Below are 21373 nucleotides of genomic sequence, written 5' to 3' on the forward strand. Positions count from 1 at the left end.
AGGTTTTGTTGATTTTAACTTCTTGCTTAGTGTCTTTCTTTCTCTCTCTCTACATCTCTACATCTCTACATCTCTGGATTTCAATCTCTTATAAAGGACTCCAGAAAGAGGATTAAGATCCATTCTGATTGAGGTGGGGCACACCATAACTGAAGTAGCCTCATCAAAAGGTCTAACTTCCAATATGGCAGTTTGATATTATTTATGAATTCCAAAAAGACATATAGATTATGTTTGTAAACGGGTCTCTCCCTCTGGGTGTGATACCCTTTGAATGTATTAGATTCAGCTGAGATGCCTTTGATTAAAATTATGTTTAGATTATGGCTTTGATTCAACCATGTTATTAGGGCATGCAGGGTTGAGTCCTTGCCCCCTTGGTGGGCTATATAAATAGATGTTCAATAAAGGACAGAAATAGATACACAGAAAAATATATGGCAGAGGCGAGAACTTGGTTTTGACACTGGAGCCCTGGGGAGAGATGAAACATTTGTTTGATAGTTTACAGCTGACCTTATGAAAAGACCAGAGCAGCTGAGAAGCCCTGAGAGATGAGCTTTATGCCAGCCCACAGCTGAGATTAGAAGAAGCTGGGCCCACAGAGCCTTAAGAGGAAAGAGGAAGGTAGAACCCTCACAGATATCAGCAGCCATCTTGCTTCAACACGTGGCAACAGACATTTGGTGAGAAAGTACCTCTTAAGGTACCTTGAGTTGGACTCTTGAGGGCATTGTAACTGTAAGCTTCTACCCTAAATACCCTTTATAAAAGCCAACAGATTTCTGGTACTTTGCATCAGCACCGCTCTGGCTGACTAATACAAATGGGTTCACACCCATTAGAATGAATTAGATTTAAGAACATGTTTTTCTGGGGTACCTACAAACTCAAACTGCCACAGGCTCCTTCCTAGACGTTGCAGTTCTACATTGGCCAAAAGCTAATGATGTGGCCACACCTAAGTGTAAGGAGACAGACAGAAACATGTCATAGTCTTTGAGGGGAAGACAGGGTGCCCAGCCAAGAATCCAGAGTGGCTGCATCTAAGGAAGTAGGAAAGAGGGAATTTATTGGGAGGCAACAAAAAGTCTCAGACATGGATGCCAATGATTTTTCTTTTTTGATCAGGGCAAATTTATTTGTTGACTTTTGTTTTTGCCTTTTTGATCATTTCCAGAAACAGTAGTAGACATATGCTAAATATTATTAGAGAATACATATACTATATAAGCCCCACATCAGCTTGTGTATGTATTTTTATAGTTAAGTGCCTTTTGAAGTTTTGAGTTTTTCAAAAATAATTTTCTATAATCTTAAAATACAGATCATTCTCTTTTCTAGGTTGAATTACAAGTAATCAAACAATTGGTGTATGAGATTTTTTTTTAAAGATAACAGATCCATCACAAAATTATGGAAACATATAAGAATTATATAATAACTAAAAATATTGAACACTGAGATAATGTACCCTCTTATACAAACTTACTGAGTAATATCATAGCATTTTTAAATTGTATTTGTCATAATAAAAATATTTTGTTAAAAAAAAATTTTGTTACTAATTCTGTCCCCATTTTTCCATTACTCTTAAGTTTTTAAATAGCACAATGAAGGAGATTAAAATAAAATAAATTTTGTTCTTAATTACTTTTACTCGTCTGGGAACTACATTCCTAGAAAATAAAATTCCACAACCACACATTTCCTAGTGCTCTTGATGCCTTTTCAGAAAGACTGTGTTTTTTTGACTCTTCAATTCTCAGTATATATTGATATATAGTCAGATTTTCCTGTTTGTGGAAAAACTTACTTCTGACTGATCCAGGTCCCAATGAGCTCTTCCTACTTTTCCTCTGGATGTCTTTCTAATGATTTCTTCTATCATATTGCTAGATTGAATATTGGTTTTGAGTCCCACTGGCTTATATTAGGGTGATTGCCCCTTCTTCAGCTCCTTGCCAGCCCTCAGAGATTTCCAAGGGAAAAAAGCACATAAATGCTATAAGCCAGTATCAAATTTGCATGTTTTCTAAGATTTTCTTTGTTTGGGACTTGTTTACCTTCTAAGATGTTTGTTTGTTTGTTTGTTTGGAGAAATTCAAGCCAAGCGTTTTCTTTGCCTCTGAGTAATCAAAAGCTGCAGGGAATAAGTGCAGACATGTTGGATTTCATCCAAAACACCCTTCTCCTTAGTTATTTTCTGGATGTTCTGCTCTATCTATTTTTATGGGAAAAGTAATAATTCATCCTGTGTAATCTTCCAATTCAGTTCAAGTCAGCAGATTTATAGAGTGCCCATGTGTCAGGGCCTATACTGGGTGTCAGTGGATTAAAATTTGGAAAAGAAGATTCCACTCTAAGGATCTTGAGTCTCAGGGAGTAGGCAAATAAATCAACAGATAATTAGAATGTAAACTGCTAATCCTTGTGCGCAGGATGTACAGGGGCTAACAGAGAGAAGGCACTTGCCTTACAAGCAGTAATTTGGAAAGGTTTATTGGTGCTTCTCTTACCTGAGGTATCCAAGAAGGCAAGTGTAAGAAGGACCTTCCAGGTAGAGAACAGCTGAAGCAAGAAGGAGATTGGTGTTGCTAAGGTAGGAAGCAGGGAATGGCTGGAACTAGAAAGTTACGTAGCAACCAGGTCACAGAAAGTTACTTGGATGTCATTATGTCATTACTTTAAGCCATGGCAGATGGTTTTTCATTTTGGGATACACAGTATTCCAGAGAGTTCCCCAAAGCCATGAAATAAAGATTTGGGACAGGAGAAATGATAAAGAAATACTAGTGACAAAGTTCCATGTCATGAAGGACAATCTTTATATTTTTACATGGATGTGTATGATTTATATAATATAATTAAAACTGTGTAAGAATTCTTTTCAGCTAAAGTAAGGCATGGCAAAGACCATTCTCACTGGTAAGTCCCAGAATGTAGAATTTTGGATTTGCATTTCTCTGTCTTTAGGTTTTTGGGTTTTTTTGTTTTTTTTGTTTTTTTTTTTAAGATTATTTATTTCTCTCCCCTCCTCCCCCCACATCCCGGTTGTCTGTTCTCTATGTCTATTTGCTGCATCTTCTTTGTCCGCTTCTGTTGCTGTCAGCAGCACGGGAATCTGTGTTTCTTTTTGTTGCGTCATCTTTTGTCAGCTCTCTGTGTGTGCGGCACCATTCCTGGGCAGGCTGCACTTTCTTTCACGTTGGGTGGCTCCTTACGGGGCGCACTCCTTGCGCGTGGGTCTCCCCTATGTGGGGGACACCGCTGCGTGGCACGGCACTCCTTGTGTGCATCAGCACTGCACATGGGCCAGCTCCACACGGGTCAAGGAGGCCCGGGGTTTGAACCGCGGACCTCCCATATGGTAGACAGACGCCCTAACCACTGGGCCAAGTCCACTGCCCCTGTCTTTAGGTTTTATCAGAAGGAAATTTTGAGCCAGTGGAACTTCACGTCTTCAAGCCACCTTCACATCAGTTTGGAATTTGTCTCTGGTTATAGTACAACGGGGCCAGTTCCCCACTTCATGCTGACCCAGTGATGCTTGTGCACCATCATATTTAACCCATGCCCAGGTGCCACAGTGAATTCACATAGAGCCAGGCCTCTTAGAATAGATCAAACAATGTGGAAACCTTCCCAGTGTCACATCATGGTGTTTCACAGGCCTAAACCCAAAGACACTGTCAAAGATTTGCAAGCTTAAATTCAAATGGCACAATATTTCAGAGCCTGAAAGCAAAGTTGATTTTGATGAGTTGATGTAAAGTTCCCATACATTAGTAGTAGTGGTTCCAGGAAAGGGCACATCTTGATATAGTAGCATTCTATTTATATGAAATTTATATTTTCCCCGAAAAATTAAATATTTATGGATTTCAGCTCTCATGGTACTGAAGGGTCTTGTGTGTCAGTTCCTGTGAATCAGCTCTTCCATCCCAATCCACTGTGGGTGGGTAACTAAGGAAGGGAACTCAGAGAGAAAAGACCATGTGAGTATAACTGAGTTTGGATGAGATGGGACTTAAATTGGAATACAGCAACACAGAGGATATCTTTTCCAAAGAAATTCTAGCTGATCTAGTCGTATAGAAAGCATGAAGGAGCAGAAAGGGAAGAAGAGCTATAATTTCGTTATGGAGACCCACAAAGTTTTTATGAAAAGAATCAATACTAATGATGATTTCATAAAAATTCTTCTGAGCAGACCAGAAGAATTAATTGAGACCTAGGAAAATGCCAGAGAAGTTAATTGATCCTTTAACATGGTAGATAGCTTTTAAAAAAAGAGAGAGAAAAGTGGGAGTTACAGATTTGGGGATCACCATACCATAGTGCAAACCATCTGTGGAGTGTTAACCTTACCAACATGGTTCAAAGGACCTATAACCAAAAAGAATAATCTGATCTGATGCTATCCCTGACCAAATAATAAGAAATACATAGCGGATGATTTCTACACCTTTACAGCTTTGTTTCCTAACGTGTTATTTGCTGCCTTAGAAAAGCCCTAAGTCTTCAGAGACAGAAAGCCCTCCTACACAAAGAGAACTGTAAAGTCCCTCTAACAGCAACAGCAAGGGAAAGCCTTAGCCGGAAATATGTATGGTCAATGGAAAGAAAACTAGAAAATTTGACAAAAATGGGAGAAATAAAAAAAGACAGTGCTAGTTTATTGTGGGTCTTTTTCTACCCTTAAATCATGTGTTTAATTTATTTAAACAATTTATTATTTCAACAAATACATGGCAAAGCACTATTCTAGGTGCTAGGGATAAAGCAGTAAAGAAAAGAAAACTCTTGCCCTCGAAGAGCTTATATTCTTGAGAAGAAAGAAAAACAAACAGACATATTATTTTGTGTGCCAAATGGAGTTACAGAGAAATAGAACACAGGGATGGGGAGGGGGCTGAAAAGATGGCCTTTGAGCAGAGACCTCATGCTGTGTGAGCAGGACCTGTGGCTAAGGGAGCTCTGGGCAGGGGAAAAGCCCAAATGCCAAGACCCTGAAGAGGCAGTGATGTTGAAGCAAAACGAGGGAGGAAGAGAGCAGCAAAAATGGTAAAGGAGTGGAACTGCAGGGGCAAGGATGGGGGCAAAACATCCCCGGTGGTGAGCACCCACCTCCCACATGGGAGGTCACAGGTTCGTTTCCCGGTGCCTCTTGAAAAAACAAAAACAACAAGCAAAACATGAAAAAACCAACTCAGAGAAGCAATGTGGCTTAGTGGTTGAGCACTGGCTTCCCACATACAAGGCATAAGGCAAAAAAATTTTTTTGGCTTTGTTTTGGGGTCCGTTTTAGATTGCAGAAAAGTTACAACTGTGGCAGGGGATGATCGCTGGTACAAGGTGTCAGTGTCAGGGGGATGTGTGGGGAAGGGTGCACCTGGGACTTGCCTCTATGGAATGTGAATGAGTTCATGTGGTTATGGTGTGTTAACTCAGTGGGTGGAGGCCCACAAATTAACCAGCAAAATATTAAATTGCCATCTTGAGGAGTTTTCCTTCATTCTCGAATACAGTGGCAAGAATCTCTCGAGTATATAGGCCATGCCTAGCAAAAGAAAACAGACCAATATGCCAGGCTCTTGATGCTGATGCTTGTGCTTATGAACCTTATTCTTGTAAAACTGAAGCTTAGCATGGTAATATGTATTGCCTAAGAGTTACCTCCCGAAAGCCTCCTTGTTACTCAGGTATCCCCTCTCTCTAAGCCAAGCTCAGCATATAAAGTCACTGCTTTCTCTCCAGTGTGGAACATGACTCCCAGGAATTGGTCTCCCTGGCACCGAGGGATTAATATCAAGTGCCAACTAGTGATATCTCTGGAAAAAGACTTTGACCAAAAGAGGGAAATACTAAATACATAGAAGTTTTTACAGCTAAGAGATTTCAGAGTGAGTCAGGAGGTCATTCCAGAAATTACACGTATGCACTCTCAGGAGGATCTCAGTGGCTGACACAGTAAACAGTGTCTCAAGCATGGGGTCTTTTGAGGCTCTAGAGACATCGACACACTATAGGCAGGTCAGACAATCCCAGGAAATCACCCCGTCACTGTGCCTTAACTTAAAACTTATGATAACCTATTTCCCCAGGGTTTGAGTTAGATTCGTAATTTTCCTACACATGGTTCTTATGTTTGAGCCTATAATTAGTACTGTACCAATTAAATATATGTCCCAGAGACTTAAATCTTTGGTCTCTTTATATGCCAGTTGAGCCTTGAATCTCAGCAGCCATCACCTGCACTCCTGTTCATTGGACTCACCCAGAGCAACTAACAAAAGGATGATGATAGACAACACCTGTCCCCCCAAAAAGACAGAGTATCTACAACTGCAAACAGGACAGTCCCATCTATTTGCCCCATGGGGTCTAAGCCCCCTTTCAATTGGGAACAAGACTCCAAGATTGAAGGATAAACACAAGTAAGAGGGGAATGCAACTATGGACCAGAGTACACTTACTTTTATTCTAGTAAGGGAAGAACTGGTAACATCGAGATAAAGACAGTGGTCACCAGAGGTTCTGAGGGGAAGGAGCGGGAAGAATAGGTATAACATGGGACATTTTGGGGACATTGAAATTGGTGTGCATGATATTCCAATGGCGGATGCAGACCATTATACATTTGGTTAAATCCTGTACAATTGTGCAGTATAAAGTATAAACCATAATGTAAACTATAGACTAAGGAGTACTAGAAAATGGGAGATAGATGGCACCATAATGGAAGCACAAAGTAGGGTCAGCTAACCCAGTCTAAGGAAGGAAGTGATAGTGGCATCTGATAATGAAAACTGAAGGGCAAGTGGGAGTCAAAATGCAGTGGCCCAGGGATGAGAGTAAGCATAGGAATATTCCAGGAACTGAAACATGGAGCTAGAGATGGGCGCTGGCTTGAGAGATAAATGATACTGGAAAAGCAATCAAGTCAGACAGGAAAGGTCTTGAAACCATATGAAGGATTTTGTCCTCTATCCTGAGTACAGTGTGAAGCCATTGAAAGGGCTAAAGTCTAATTTGTACTTCAGAAATATCCCTCTGGCTTTAGTGTGGAGAACAGCTAGAAACAGAACAAGACTGTAACTAGGGAGTCCAGCAAAGAGGATATTGGAGCAGGCCAGACAGGTTATTTGTTTGGACGGGGATCATGGCAGCAGGGTTGGCAAGAAGTGGGTAGGTCCAAGGATACTGCAGTGTATGTACCAAAGAACTTGGTGATATATTGTTTGTGGTGTAGAGACAATTCAAAAATGGGGTTCAGATTTCTGTCTTAGATAAGTGGTAGTGATACCATTCTCAGAACAGGCAGGATAAAAGGCTTTTAGGGGAAGACAGTGTGTGTTCCCTTTGGGATGAGTCAGACTTGAGGTGCCTAGGCAATGTTCAAGTTCAGAGCCGGAGAGTGTTTTCAAAGTACAGGTGAGAGATCTTGGCCACAGGATTTGTGGGTGATCACCATGAGATGATAATGGAGCCTGCCAACCCTCCTAGGAAGGTTGATTAACATGGTAACAGAAGAACATCAGAGAGAATTCCAGGAGTATTTTACCTTTCCCTTTACTCAGGTCTGTTCCAAACCATCCGTTTTCTAATAATTAAGTAAATTCTTGCAACATCTTTAACAGCTCAGATAGTATTCTTTCATGTGATATACAGTTACTGAACACAGAGTGTAGTGTTAGTTTTCTCTGATGTTTTCCTATTTAAAAGAACCCACTGTGAACATTTGCATTTTCCAGAATTAATTCCTTGATTCTTTTTTTCATTGTTGTTAACATTAACTCACTAACTACTGTGAAATTTATGTTAATTTTTCTTTCTGCCCTCCCCAAAAAAATAACCAAGTTTTGCTGCACTATTTTCTGAATAATTTTCCCTTCCAAAATTAATATTATGCTCATGCAGTCTTTAATAATTTATATGAAAAAAATTTATCTCCATTTCCTAAATTAATAAATTAAGGTGAATGGCAATTTATTAGTGGCCAGTTACTTTTACCTACATTTCAGTATTACATTTCAAAATATTAGCTGAAATAGTCATGTACTCTGATGAAAGCCATGAAATTTATAAACTGACTTACATTTAATATGATATTATAAAACTTCCTTCCTTGAAGTTTATGGGATGGAAAATGGCACAGATCACTAGAAAGATAAAAAACTAGAGTGTTAATGACATTTGAAAATGAAATGAAGAACTGAGCATTTGTTAATAATCAGTGTTAATTATAAAAGTAGTCACTTTACAAACATTATCTGGTTGAATTATAATAATCCTGGGAGGGAGTGGGGTGTGGGGCGTGGCATGTAAGATTCACTCCATTTTACAGCTGAGGAAATTGAGACTTAGAAGTTACTTCCCCAGTGTGTGACAGCTGAGAAGGGCCAAGCTAGGCGCTACCAGGGCTATTTACCACCAGACCTACTCTAATTAGAGTCCATGGATATCGTCCTAGAGTTCCCCAAAGGGCTTCTCTGTTAGAAGGTATCTATGCAGGATCCAAGAGTAAGAGTCACAGGTGCTTGATTCTGTGTGACTAGAGGTAAGCTTTCAAGTCCATGTACTGAAGGCTTATAGGCAGGTACCACAATTACCTTATCTCTTCTATTACAAGATTGAACTTGGAAACCCTGAGGGATGTAGAAGTGTTTCTCCACCTGGTATAAAAACATGGATTGCTCACGGTTCACCCCATCGTGGGTCAGAAGGCAAGCCCTTCTTCTCTGACCAGGTACCCCCCATGGCTTGGGTAATTGCACATGAGCCCATGCTTTCTCAAAGCTGTTTCTCTGCAAGTTCACATGGAGATTTCAGAACAATTCCTCTGCCGACACTTGCATTTTCAGGCAGCGTTGGTTTATTTTTGAAGCCCGCGCAGGACAATTTCAGGCCAGCGTACTTCAGCAGAGACAAGCGGTTGTTTGTTCCCCGGTGCCCTCCAGTTTAGCAGCTTTGCCACGCTCTCGGCTGATCCTTTCTCAAGTCCCCTGGCAGCCACTTTTGTGGCAGATTCCATTGGGTTTCACAGGGCCTCGAGGAAGGGCGGTGGGGCCACTTGGCATGGTCCACAAATCCCCCACCTTAGGAGCAATTTGCAAACCACTCTCAGAGGGAGCCCCAGCCCAGCCCCAAACAAGCTGCTCCTGTTACCGCCATTGTCTGCAGGGATCCGTTCGCCTTTTCCCAGATGACCTGCCTGCGAGGGGAGAGATGTGAAAAGTTAGAGACGAAAATGGTTTCTACAGAGTGAGGGGAAGCTTTCTAGTACAGAAAGGAAGGAAATACCTCTGTGGGATTTTATTTTCTCCCCCTCTTCATCCAAAAAACACAAAGAGACTCTGTCTTTAATGCGAATGCCGGCTTTAAATCTTTTAGGTTTGGATTAACTCGGCAAAAGAAAAAAAAAATCTGACAGGCTTTCAGATATGACGTGGAAAAACTTTTTTCTCCTCAATTCATGTTGTTCATTTGTAAAGCCAAGGGCTGGGTGGACTGAATAGTGGGTGCCAGTTGTTCCTCCTTTCATAGTTAGCATCACAATAGTCAGAATTAGCAGCCGCCAGGCTCTACCACCACTTTTGCCTTTTCCACCAGGGGACATTTAATACAAGGTGGCAAAGGCAAGAATATATCTTTCGTCCCTTACCCCCCAAATAAAATATATTAAAGTTAAGCCAAGTAAATATGCTATTTTTGGTTATGTGTCTTAGAATCTTATCTTACCTTTTCCCTCCAGAAAGAAAAAGAAATGTGTTTTTACACTTGTTACCTTCCTAGAGTGCTTCCTTCAATCTAAACAAAACCCACTGACTTGATAAATACTTCCTATTACATAGTTATTGTTGGTTTTCACTATTGAGGATGTCAGCAAACATGTCAAAGATCATGTTTTGCTTATAAAATAAAGTGACTTTTATGTGAATATTTTTCATTTAGAATATGGGTGCTATTCTGTTGAATCCACATGGCAAAATTTATTTTCTGAAAATTTTTTGTGATGGTACGTTTTTATTTTAGAAATAAGTGTTCAGAGCTATTTTATACAGTAGAGGAAAAAACTTAGCATCCTGGAACCAAGAGTCTGTACCATTAGCCTGTGTCAGTGTGGGGAAAAAAAATGGTAAAAAGTAGTTCCTAGTCCTCAGTTAAGAGTCCGAATGAATAGGTAATCTGAAAAATAATTTGAAATAGAAATCTTTATATTTGATAAGAATTGATTGATAATGACTTTTATGTGTAATTGTGAACCTCTAGATTACTCTTAATTCCTGAGCCATACCTAGTAAAACAAAAATTTGCCTGTGTGATTTCTAGTGGATTGTAAATGTGCATCTATTAGTTGGCTACTTTTTAAAGAAGTTATAGCAATACATTTATGAATTTAAATAGATATTGCAAATTTATTTTTGATAAATAGTCTCAAAGAAGTGAGACAAAATGTTTGTTTTATTTTACGACCTGCCTTTTAAGCCCTGTGTAATCTAATAACATTACAAGGAGATTTTTTATTGTAATTGCAAAAAACTAATAGAATTCAATTTTTTCATCGTAGAATCATTTCCTTTACCATCCAAGAGGCTCTGATAAAGCAGTGTGAGATTTAAAACAAAGGAAGGATTAAAGATAGTTTTAATGTTAAAATTATTCCTACCTAATATCAGCAAAAATAATCAAATTTTATTTTCAAAGATAATTTGATTATACTACTTTCATGATTGATCTGGATAATTTTTAAAGTAATATTTTACAAAAGTGAAGTTAATTTTCTTTTGCCAGGAAAAGTAAATGTTTCAAAATAGGATTTTTTTTTAATATGTTGCGTTGTAAGGGAATTAAATCCAGAGTATGTTTCAAGCTGGCTCAAAAAGATTGATTTTGATATTCTATGTTATAAAAGTAGGTCAAGGTTTATTACTCCATGCATTGGCCACAATAATAATTTCACTTTAAAAATATGAAAAGATTTGGCACATAATAAATCTTTGCTATATTATCTGTTTGAGGAAAAAATAAGAGGTAGTAAATGCATGTTTTAACACATTTCACAAGTTTGAATTCAGAGTTTTTGTATATCCCCTTACAAAATAATATTCTTAAAATGTCTTTGCTTAAATCATATAAAAACTGAATGTGAATGATATTTTTCTTGGTGTTTACGGTAATATCGTTTCTGATGATTCTCACAGGCAGCCATGTTGTTCAGTTCTGGGGTCTTTTGGATGGGCCTATTATTTATCCCTGTGGCATCTTTGCTTCTCGATGTGGTATATAAGGTGTAAGTATAATACTCAGTTATGTTTGTAAAAATATAGGTACATATTAATCCTCAGGCTTCTCTGTTCTAACATTAGCTTAAGAGTGTAGAGTTTGCAGAATAGGAACTAGAAATATTAATTCGTTCTAAATAAATTAATAAAGAAGAAAGTAGTCATTGAGGAACTAGAAAACTACATTAGTTTAAAAGATTGAATCTTTTAGCATCAGGAAGGAGTACATTAGAGAGAATTACATTAGAGACTATTTGTTTAGAAATTAGCCTGAAAACCCATGCAAGGAAGAAGAAAGAGTTCTATAATCTCCAAAGACTTAATTTCTTCTTAGCAAATAATTGTTGTGAAAAGAAATGTTTTGTTTGCCTCACTCTAAACATATGTAAAATATATAAGAAGCAAAAACCTTACTAATTTTTCTCATGTTCTAAGTTTTAAAAGGTTAGCTCTTACCACAACACAAGATATCATTAAAGTTAACCAAATGTTGTTTATTTGATACTATAAACCTAAACCAATTACTTTGACTATTATTTCTCTATTTAATGCTCAAAAGTGTAATTTTTTAGATTCTACTGAAAACCTGTTTGTACTCTGGTTACTGTCATACTTATCAATAGCATTACAGTAAAGCAGGTATCTAATTTTGTAAGGTTTTAAGTCTCCACAAGAGTGTTTCCATGCAAATCTTTTTCTTTTTCTTTTTTACTTATTTATTCTGTAGAGTCAAGAGGACTGCTTTTAAAACATTAGTGGATGAAGTTCAGGAGCTGGAAGCAAAATCTCAAGACCCAGGAGCAGTTGTGCTTGGAAAAAGGTAAAATATACCCAGAATATGTTCTTTTCCAGTGAACTTTCTATTTGCCTTTTACTCGTGGTTGGAAATAAGTGGTAAACCTGCATTTATCAGTTAGCGTGGAGTTGATTTTATAATCTGAGAGATGTGGATTCAAAATCACATCTATTGCCTATTAAGCTGTGGGACCATAGCCAAGTTGCTGAATGTTGCTGAGCCTCCATTTCCTCACCTATAAATGGGGGTGAGAATACCTACCTCATGGCTAGTTGTGAAAATTAAGTAAAATAAAGCACATAGGATGTGGCTGGTGCCTTAATGAGCCTTAAATGAATGGTAGATGCCAATGTTGTTGTGGTATTGAACTGAAAGGGAAAAAGAAGACTTTTAGCTTGAAACATTTACCAAGATAGGTAGATAGATAGCATGTACTCAAAATCAGAATTTGTCAATAGGGCACACTGCCGTCCAATTGCTTTTGTGGTTAAATCCATTATTAGGAACTGGCCGAGACAAAAATCATACATCAAGTACATTATGTCATCAAAATCCTCTTCCTCATTTCTCCTCACCCCACCAAAAAAGCAAGATTAGAAAGCTACTAAATACATTAAATTCACAAAGCATTATTTAAAAAAATAAAAATTAGTCAAACAAAGACAGTAATAAAATACAATGATGGAGATAGCACCAGGAATTTATTTTATTTTTATCTCTGCCATCACGCGAGAGTGAATTAAACTTTTGTCTAAACGATAGTAAATGCTTTGCCCTGGTATACATCACCTTCATCAAGATTCACTGTTACTCACTTTGATGGAGTGGCATAAGTGTCAGACTGGGAACTCAAGCCGAGACCTTCACTTCCATCTCTCACTCCCTGTCCCTAGGCCTGTGGTACACATCACACTCCAGTCCGTGCCTTGACTTTAAAAATAATAGCACTGGCATTCATGGAGTACTTGCTTTGTACCAGGCTCTTCAGTTAACATTTCACATGTGCTACCTCTGCTAATCTTCTTAACAGCCCATCTTTCCCAGATGAGGAAACTGGAGCTCAGAGAGACTCAGATCTCTCCCAAGGTCATACATGACAGAGCTGGGCCTTGAGCCTGTGTCTTTTGATTGCAGAGCCCCAGCTCCTACCCATTCACTGTTGTGCCTCCTTTTGCTGCTTTCTCAAGGATGTGGTGTAGCAGCAAAAAGAGAATAAAACTTAACCTGGCAAAATACTTAACCTCTCTAAATCAGTTTCCCTGTGTATAAGATGGGAACAGTTGGGAAGCAGACTTGGCCCAGTGGTTAGGGCGTCCATCTACCACATGGGAGGTCTGCGGTTCAAACCCCGGGCCTCCTTGACCCGTGTGGGAGCTGGCCCACACACAGTGCTGATGCACACAAGGAGTGCCGTGCCACTCAGGAGTGTCCCCGTGTAGGGGAGCCCCACACGCAAGGAGTGCACCCTGTAAGGAAAGCCGCCCAGCGCGAAAGAAAGTGCAGCCTGCCTAAGAATGGTGCCACACACACGGAGAGCTGACACAACAAGATGACGCAACAAAAAGAAACAGATTCCCGTGCAGCTGACAACAACAGAAGCGGACAAAGACAACGACGAAGCAAATGGAGAACAGACAACCGGGGTGGGGGCGGGGGAAGGGGAGAGAAGTAACTAAATAAATAAATCTTAAAAAAAAAAAAATAGATAGGAACAGTAATTACCAACCTTTGAGGCTATAGTAAGGATTTGCCTGAGGAAGGTAAATGGCTAGACAGTCAACAAAACAAAGTGAGTACCTGGAAAATGTTAGCACTCTCCTCTGGCCTCCATCATCCCCTTCATCCATGCTTTCATCCAAAACCTGCATCCCAGGATTTGTTGTAGAAACATCTGTCCCCTTTCAGGGCACAAATAGTTCCTCGAAAAACTAAATGGTTCTCTTCCTTTCTCTCTTTAAAAAAGGATGTGGTAAAGGTTCTAGCTCACAAAACTTGTGAATAAAATCATGTATTAACAATTATTGGGTAAAGCCTGAAGCTGATGCTATGAGTGTTACTATCCTTAGGAATGAATCTTTCATATTTATAAGTGCATTAAATAAAACATGCCCCCCCACCTGGTATTTAGTTTGTGTGGTTTGCTGCATATCAGGGAATTTAATCTAGAGTATGTTTGAAGCTGGCTCAAACAAGTCATAAATCAGGTAGAGGATTCAGTGTGATGGCCTCTAGGTCCTAAAGATTCTGTGAGTCTGTGATGCACGATGCCCCTCCCACTAAGTAAAATAAGTCAGAGTGCCTGAAAGGAAAAGAAAGGGATTCAACCCCAAATCACCACCAACTTCTTCTAAATGTATCGGATAAATTTCCTACTTATTTGCCTAAATAGCTATTCATCTTTTCATCAAGAATGCAGAAATGTTACCTTGTTAGCTGAATACCACAGATCTGGTACAAAACGAGCTCCACATCATTTTTCCTGCCCATTGCTAATCAGACAGGATGGTGGTAGTCAGTATAAGCATAGTGTCTTCCTTCTACATTGTATCTAGGAGAGAGGAGAGGAAAACATCTATGAAAGCAGAAATATAGCAACTCATGGAAAAGTCTTCATGCAAAGACATTCTAAGGGCAGTTAAAGAATTTTCAGTTCTGATTTTACTGCCAGAAATATTTTAGAATTCTTGGAGAATGAGACTGAGTCAAATTTCAGAAAAGTTAGCGAAAGGGAGACATTGTGATTTATGCATATTCTAGCAGTATCATACTTCCTTTAGCTCCAAAATACCATGCTATTTTATAACCTCAAGCCTTCATGCATCCTGTTTCCTTGTTTAGGAGCCCATACCCCTCTTATAGACTAGGCACTCCAGTTCCTAGCTTTCAAAACCCAATTTCCGGGAAGCGGATGTGGCTCAAATGATAAGGCCTCTGCCTACCATATGGGAGGACCCAGGTTCAATCCCTGGGGCCTCCTGGTGAAAAAGAAGAAAAGAAAGCGTGACTGCACCGCGAGCCAAGTGCCCACACGGCAGGCTGAGTGAGTGCCGACATGGTGAGCCAGGTGCCCACATGAGGGCCCACATGGCAAGCCAAGTGCCCGCATGGCAAGCTAAGTGCCCCCATGGTGAGCGAAGTACCTGCGCGATGAGCTGAGTGCCTGCATGACTGCCCACATGGAGAGCCAAGTACCCACATGAGTGCCGACATGGTGAGCCAGTGTCCACACAGCAAGCCAGTACCCACGTGGTGCGCTTAGTGTCCGCATGGTGAGCAGAGTGCCCACATAGTGAGCCAGTGCCCACGTGGGGAGCTGAGTGCCAACGCAGCAAGCCAAGTGCCAGCACCATGAGCCAGTGCCTACACAAGTGAGTCACACAGCAAGATGATGATGCAACAGAAGAGAGACAAAGAGGAGAGTCAAGGTGAAGCAGCGCAGAAACCAGGAACTGAGGTGGCACAATTGACAAGGAACCTCTCTCCACATCAGAGGTCCCAAAGATCAAATCCTAGTGAATCCTAGAGGAGAAAGACGAGAAGAGAAGACAAAAAAAGAAATAGATACAGAAGGTCACACAACAAATGGACACAGACAGCAAAAACAGCAGGGCAAGGGAGGGGGAGGGGGGAAAAAATAACCGATTTCCTCAACTCAACTCTTTGAAGATAAAATTATTTCCTACTCTGCTATCTTAAAGTTCCATTGTTACATTTATTGCATTGTATTTTAACATATTTGATTATTTATATGTTTCTACTAGTTTGAGCTCCTTGAGGGAGAGACTTATGTAATCCAGCACCAAGCCTGGAATTTATTGGCAATTGATAAATATTTGTTGAATGAATGAATGGTTGAACATATGAATGGTCAGATGAGTGGAGAAAGCAATAAATGAGTGAATGAATGAAAGAGTGAGTAAATGAATGGATGGTTGAAAGATAGATGGTTGAGCAGTGGGTGGGTGAATCAGTCCGCCCTGGTGTCTGAGTTGGCACCAATTTTACGTTGGCTTTATTAAATAGCAATTAATTAAATATGAAAATATAGACACTATAACTGTTGGTAGTCTTAATAAATAAGATGATGTAATAGTTAACTCTCTAAGGTCCCTGTAAAGGCTCATTACATAATTTTATGTTCAAAATGAATACTAATCATTGAGTGGTATTCTATAAAATTAAGCAAAAAGGTTACTTTTGCCTTCAAGTACTTTGTAATTTAAATGATTATAGTACACCTCTAGCCACAGTCTTACTGATAAATGTTCTATAGCTGTTGGCAGACTTCTTACCTGCCTTCTCCTGCATCTTGAGTCTTGGCAGTCGGAGAAAAGCTGCTGGTGGCCTGCATTTTACAACTTAGTTCCATTCTTCCTACTACATGAATGTGAGATAAATAAATCTTTTTTGAAAAGATTCAATATACTATCTAATGTCCATACACTAGCTAATGCTATTGACCTTTTACATAAAGCTTTGAGATGAAAGAATGGTTGTGCTAATGGTTCTGTGAATTTAAGACCATTATAGTGTGGGTTTTTCCTTACTTAATGTAAATATTTATACATTTTACAACAAATAATTTTTTGGAATATGGGCCCCCATTTTTCCAGTTGAGTGTCTTATATCTCTAGAATTGTATAATGTCATACCTGTCTAAAGACAAATCTTAAGAAAGAAGTAAACTTAAAACCTGAAAGGGCTTGTGGGTACTGTGGGCTCCCTGGGAAAAGATCAGTTACTTTTGGAGACCTTGGTTGTGAGTGTGAAGCAGCAATGCATCTTTTTTTTTTTAAGATTTATTTATTTATTTATCCCTCCCCGCCCCCAGTTGTCTGCTCTCTGTGTCCATTCACTGTCTTCTTCTGTGACTGCTTCTATCCTTTTCAGTGGCACCGGGAATCTGTGATTCTTTTTGTTGCATCATCTCATTGTGTCAGCTCTCCGTGTGTGCCGTGCCATTCTTGGGCAGGCTGTACTTTCTTTCGCACCAGGCAGCTCTCCTTACGGGGCACACTCCTTGTGTATAGGGCTCCCTACGCAGGGGACACCCCTGCATGGCACAGCACTCCTTGTGCACATTAGCACTGTGCATGGGCCAGCTCCACACGGGTCAAGGAGGCCCAGGCTTTGAACCGCGGACCTCCCATGTGGGAGGCAGATGCCCTATCCATTGGGCCAAGTCCGCTTCCCCAATGCATCTTATAGACAGGAAAATACAAGAATAAAACTAGTACCTGAAGAACTTAGCCCGCATCTCATCAGCACCATTACTAAACAAGTTTAGCCCAAGATCCTTCAGGTCAGTCCTCATTAAGGAATTCTTCACCTTGTTTGGCCCATAGCCTTAGCTTGAAAGAAGTGGGGAAGTGTGGGGTGTACAACAGTTTGGTCAGAGGATGGTGATGGTGGTCTCTCCAGATCTTTCTGTATATTGTCTATCCTTAATAAAAAGCAAATTCAGCATTGTCCCAGAACTAATAGAACAAAACCATGCTTCTCAATTTTCACACTGGATTTTATATCAGTGTTACCTAAATATCTTGATGGGGGTTGAGGGGAGAGGGGTGTATCAAATGTTTTCCTCCAACCTACCCTCATCACTTATGATTCTGTCCAACACCTGTAATGAAAAGTGACCGAACATTGAAATGTCATGTCCTCAGGGCAGGGTTTAGGCCTATTTGTCATTTATCTCCCCCATACCACTACCTAGTACAGGACAGCTGTCACACGATATACATTAAAACATTGTTTGGATGAACATTGATTTACTTTCTGGAAACCTATTTTAATGAGTCAATCAAAATAGCTTGCCAGCCCAATATAAGGATGCATGCAAATTTGCCACTCCTCAAGGATGACAGAAAATGCCTTTAGGCAACATGTTCCAGGGCAGTAAATGACATTTTACCTATACTAACTTTTGTAATGTTTCTTTAAAAAATATTATTATGAAAGAGTATTTTACACTTCAACTCCACCACATACCTAAGTCGCAGCATTTTAGTAGGTTTGGAAATAAGGTTAACGGTATTTTAGTGGCAGTTTTTAATTTCATTAAACAGATTCAGAATTTGTACAGCTTGGTATATACAAGAGTGAGTAAATACTGTCCACATCTTTTCCTTACATTTATGGTTTTTCCATTGATTTGTGAAAAAGATGTGGTTTTAGTGAGAAGATATCTTATGTCTAAGTGGAAATATTTCTTCTCACACTGTGCTGTGCTGTTCAACAAAAATCAAACTTTTCATATATCTCTCAATGTTACTATGTTAACCAGTGTATTTTATAATGTGACTTGATAGTAATGCCAGTACCCAAAAACATCGATCACAGAATTGCATACATTTGTAAATGATGACTAGTTCCCTAACGGTAGGATAAGACTGAAGAAATACTACTCATCATCACTTGTTATTTATTAAGCATCCTCCTGTGAATCACATTTATATTCTGTAGGAGGGACTCTTTGCTCTACAAGTTCTAAAGCAAGAAGTTCAATATAGGTAAGGCAAAACAACACACTCAAAAAACACATTATTGGTTTTCCTCTTAAACAGAGTGGGGGCCTTCTAAATTAAAACTCATATGCATCAGTAGCTATCTCGTGTTGAGCTAAAGCAGAATCAGAAATGATCCTTACCATGCATCTTAAGTTTTGTGATTATTTCTGTTCTAGTTGATTTTTTAAAATAAATTCCTAGGGTTCTGGGGGCAGGGATGTTACAGGGGAAGGGACTAACATTTATTAAGTGTTTCTTAAGTGCCTCTTGCTGGGCTGGGTGTTGTCCATAACTCCCTGAATCCTCACAGTGTGCATGGGTTAAGTATTTGTCCTCCTGTTAGACATAAGATGACTGAGAAAAAAGTTTCCCAAGAAAGAGACTTCATGATTTCTGTTTTTATTTTTGAACACTGAACTAGATGTAACAGCTGAGTGAGAGTATAGCCTTATATGAACAGTTGCAAAACAAAATGACTTTATCCTATATATTTAGGTTGCTGTAATATGTGAGATACAATTCCTTCATCTGCCTTCTTACCACTGTGGTGTTTTAATATTAAGGCATTATGCATTTGGGAAAAGCCAGCATGAAACCTGGAAAATGGATTTGGGGAAGAAGAAGCTGCATGATGATACATTGCCATCGTCCAGCCTTCTGTGGTTATTTCAGTCTTAAACACCAGAGACTTCCCAGCACCTCGTCCACAGTGCTCTGCTAACAAAATCAGACCACCTGCTGCTAAAGCTGCCGACTTCCTCAAAGCAGTTGCACACTTTAGTGTCCCTTAGGGTCCTGGGGTCTGTAATGTTAGATCGTTTAAAGAGTACAGTAAGAAAAGTGACTCCCTAAAAATGGCCCCTTCTCATTCCCAGTATCTGTTTATTTCACTAGCAAAAGCAAGTTTTACAACAATTTGCAGAACCACTGGAGTTTTAGATCAATTAGCTTTCTTGCCTTAATGTAGCAAATTTCCAATGACAAGAAAATATATCTAATGAGAAGTACTAGTTAACATCCCTAGACTTTAATAAATATATGTGGAGGATTACTACAAATATCTAAATATTTTTCCTTCAGTTTTTGCCTAAATGTTTGTGTAATAACAAGTTCATTTTGCAGAGGATCTTTCTTTTGTATGTGATGAATAGTGTTCCATTTCAGAGTCTCAAAAAAACTTGGCAAAATACAGAACTAACGTAACTTAGAGAGACTTAACTAAAACTTTTATAGTGAGGAAAATACAAAATAGAAAATTTTCAACTCAATCTATTCCAATGAGTAAAATAAAACCACATAAACATTTGCTGCAATTCATGTGGATTACTTACTTTCTCCTCATACTTATGTTCTTTGATAGCAAAGTAAAGTTTTATAAATCAACCAATGAAGAAATAGCATGACTGAGAAGACTGATAATGTTTATAAGTGCATTTCAGAATTATTACTCAAATTCATTTATTCGACAAATATTTGAATTCCCACTGATGTACTATTCTGTGTGCAGTGGAAAGAAACAGATGTATTATTTCTTGCAGTGTGCTTGCAGAAATTAATCATTATGTGGATTTGTATCTGTGGAGAAGACTATTCTAAAAATTTATTGAAAAATAAATATCTTCCCTTGTCATTTTTCCTAGTATAATTATTTTCTGAAAAGAGTTTATTTTAAAATGAAATTAAGGAACACATTTCATACCATATTAGAATGGTAATGGAGTTTTCTAATTAACAAATCTAGATGAGATTTCTTCTTTGCATAATTCTTAGGGATTCTTTAACATAACTAAAAAATACATCAGAATATATGCTTAGAGTATACGTAATAAGTCAATCAAGTTTTTAAAAGCTGATAACACAACTGGAAGGTTTTCTCTTTTTTTATTAATTGTGCTTTGCAGGTTTAAATCTCTATTTGGTGTAAATATAAGTGGGGGGTGGGAAAATCTTTTGACTGGAGTATTGGGAACAAAACTCCTCTTTAGCTATGGAAAAAATGGTCTCAACAGTTTCCGTCTAAATACTTGAAATCTCTTTTGCTATTTGGGAAAATAGGGTCAAAAGAATGGCTAGAATACAGATTTCCCAAGCAGTCTTTTGTCTAAGTCCAACCTCTTTTTGGTGGCTCTGTGGGCACACTGGGGTCTCAGCCAAGTTGATAATTCACTTCACACGTTTACACCTGCTCCGCAGCCTCACCGAGCGGGCTCAGCTCCTCAAGAATGTCTTTAAGAAGAACCACGTGAACTTGTACCGGTCTGAATCACTGCAACAAAACCTGCTCCGTAAGTATTTGGTTTCTTATTTTTCAGTAAATTCTCTGCCATTACTTCATCATACCATTTATCAGAACAGTATTTTGACTTTAGAGAAATTTAACTCTTTAAAATGAACATCAAAATAACAAATGGTCAGAGAATCCTTTGACCCCAGTCGTCTCACCTTTAGCAGAAGAGATGGAGCATTTTAAAATCTTAGTTTCACTTTAAGGAGGGACAATAATATTTCTGCGTGCCCCTTGCATCCTTAAATCTTAGAACAAGTAAAATATATCTTAACTCTTAACAGTTGTATTTGTATTGCTACCTTTTCTACTTGAATAACTTTGCAAAAGCTTTTTTAGCTTTCATACAGCACCATTAAAAATTCCTTGCAAAAATATTTATGAACATTTAGAGTTGTAAGAAATTTTAGGTATCACCCCTTCTTAGCATTTCAAGGATCTAAAAAAGGACTAAATTATGTAAAACCCTGTAGTAAATGTATTTGTGCCAGTAATA

The 21373-nt window shown here is 38.8% G+C and overlaps 1 protein-coding gene across 7 annotated transcripts in view; it reads left to right on the forward strand.

The window, feature by feature from the left end:
- The window catches only part of ATP8A1 (ATPase phospholipid transporting 8A1), a 244887-nt gene that overhangs the window by 218162 nt on the left and 5352 nt on the right, over positions 1 to 21373 (forward strand). For all 7 annotated transcript variants that reach the window (XM_004448742.3, XM_023592370.2, XM_058299208.1 and 4 more), the window contains 3 exons: positions 11208 to 11296; positions 12016 to 12108; positions 20787 to 20878. In XM_004448742.3, the coding sequence (XP_004448799.1) occupies positions 11208 to 11296; positions 12016 to 12108; positions 20787 to 20878 (274 nt within the window). The remainder of the gene's footprint in view (positions 1 to 11207; positions 11297 to 12015; positions 12109 to 20786; positions 20879 to 21373) is intronic.

Source organism: Dasypus novemcinctus, chromosome 1 (genome assembly GCF_030445035.2).
Source record: "Dasypus novemcinctus isolate mDasNov1 chromosome 1, mDasNov1.1.hap2, whole genome shotgun sequence".
NCBI classification, from domain to species: domain Eukaryota; kingdom Metazoa; phylum Chordata; class Mammalia; order Cingulata; family Dasypodidae; genus Dasypus; species Dasypus novemcinctus.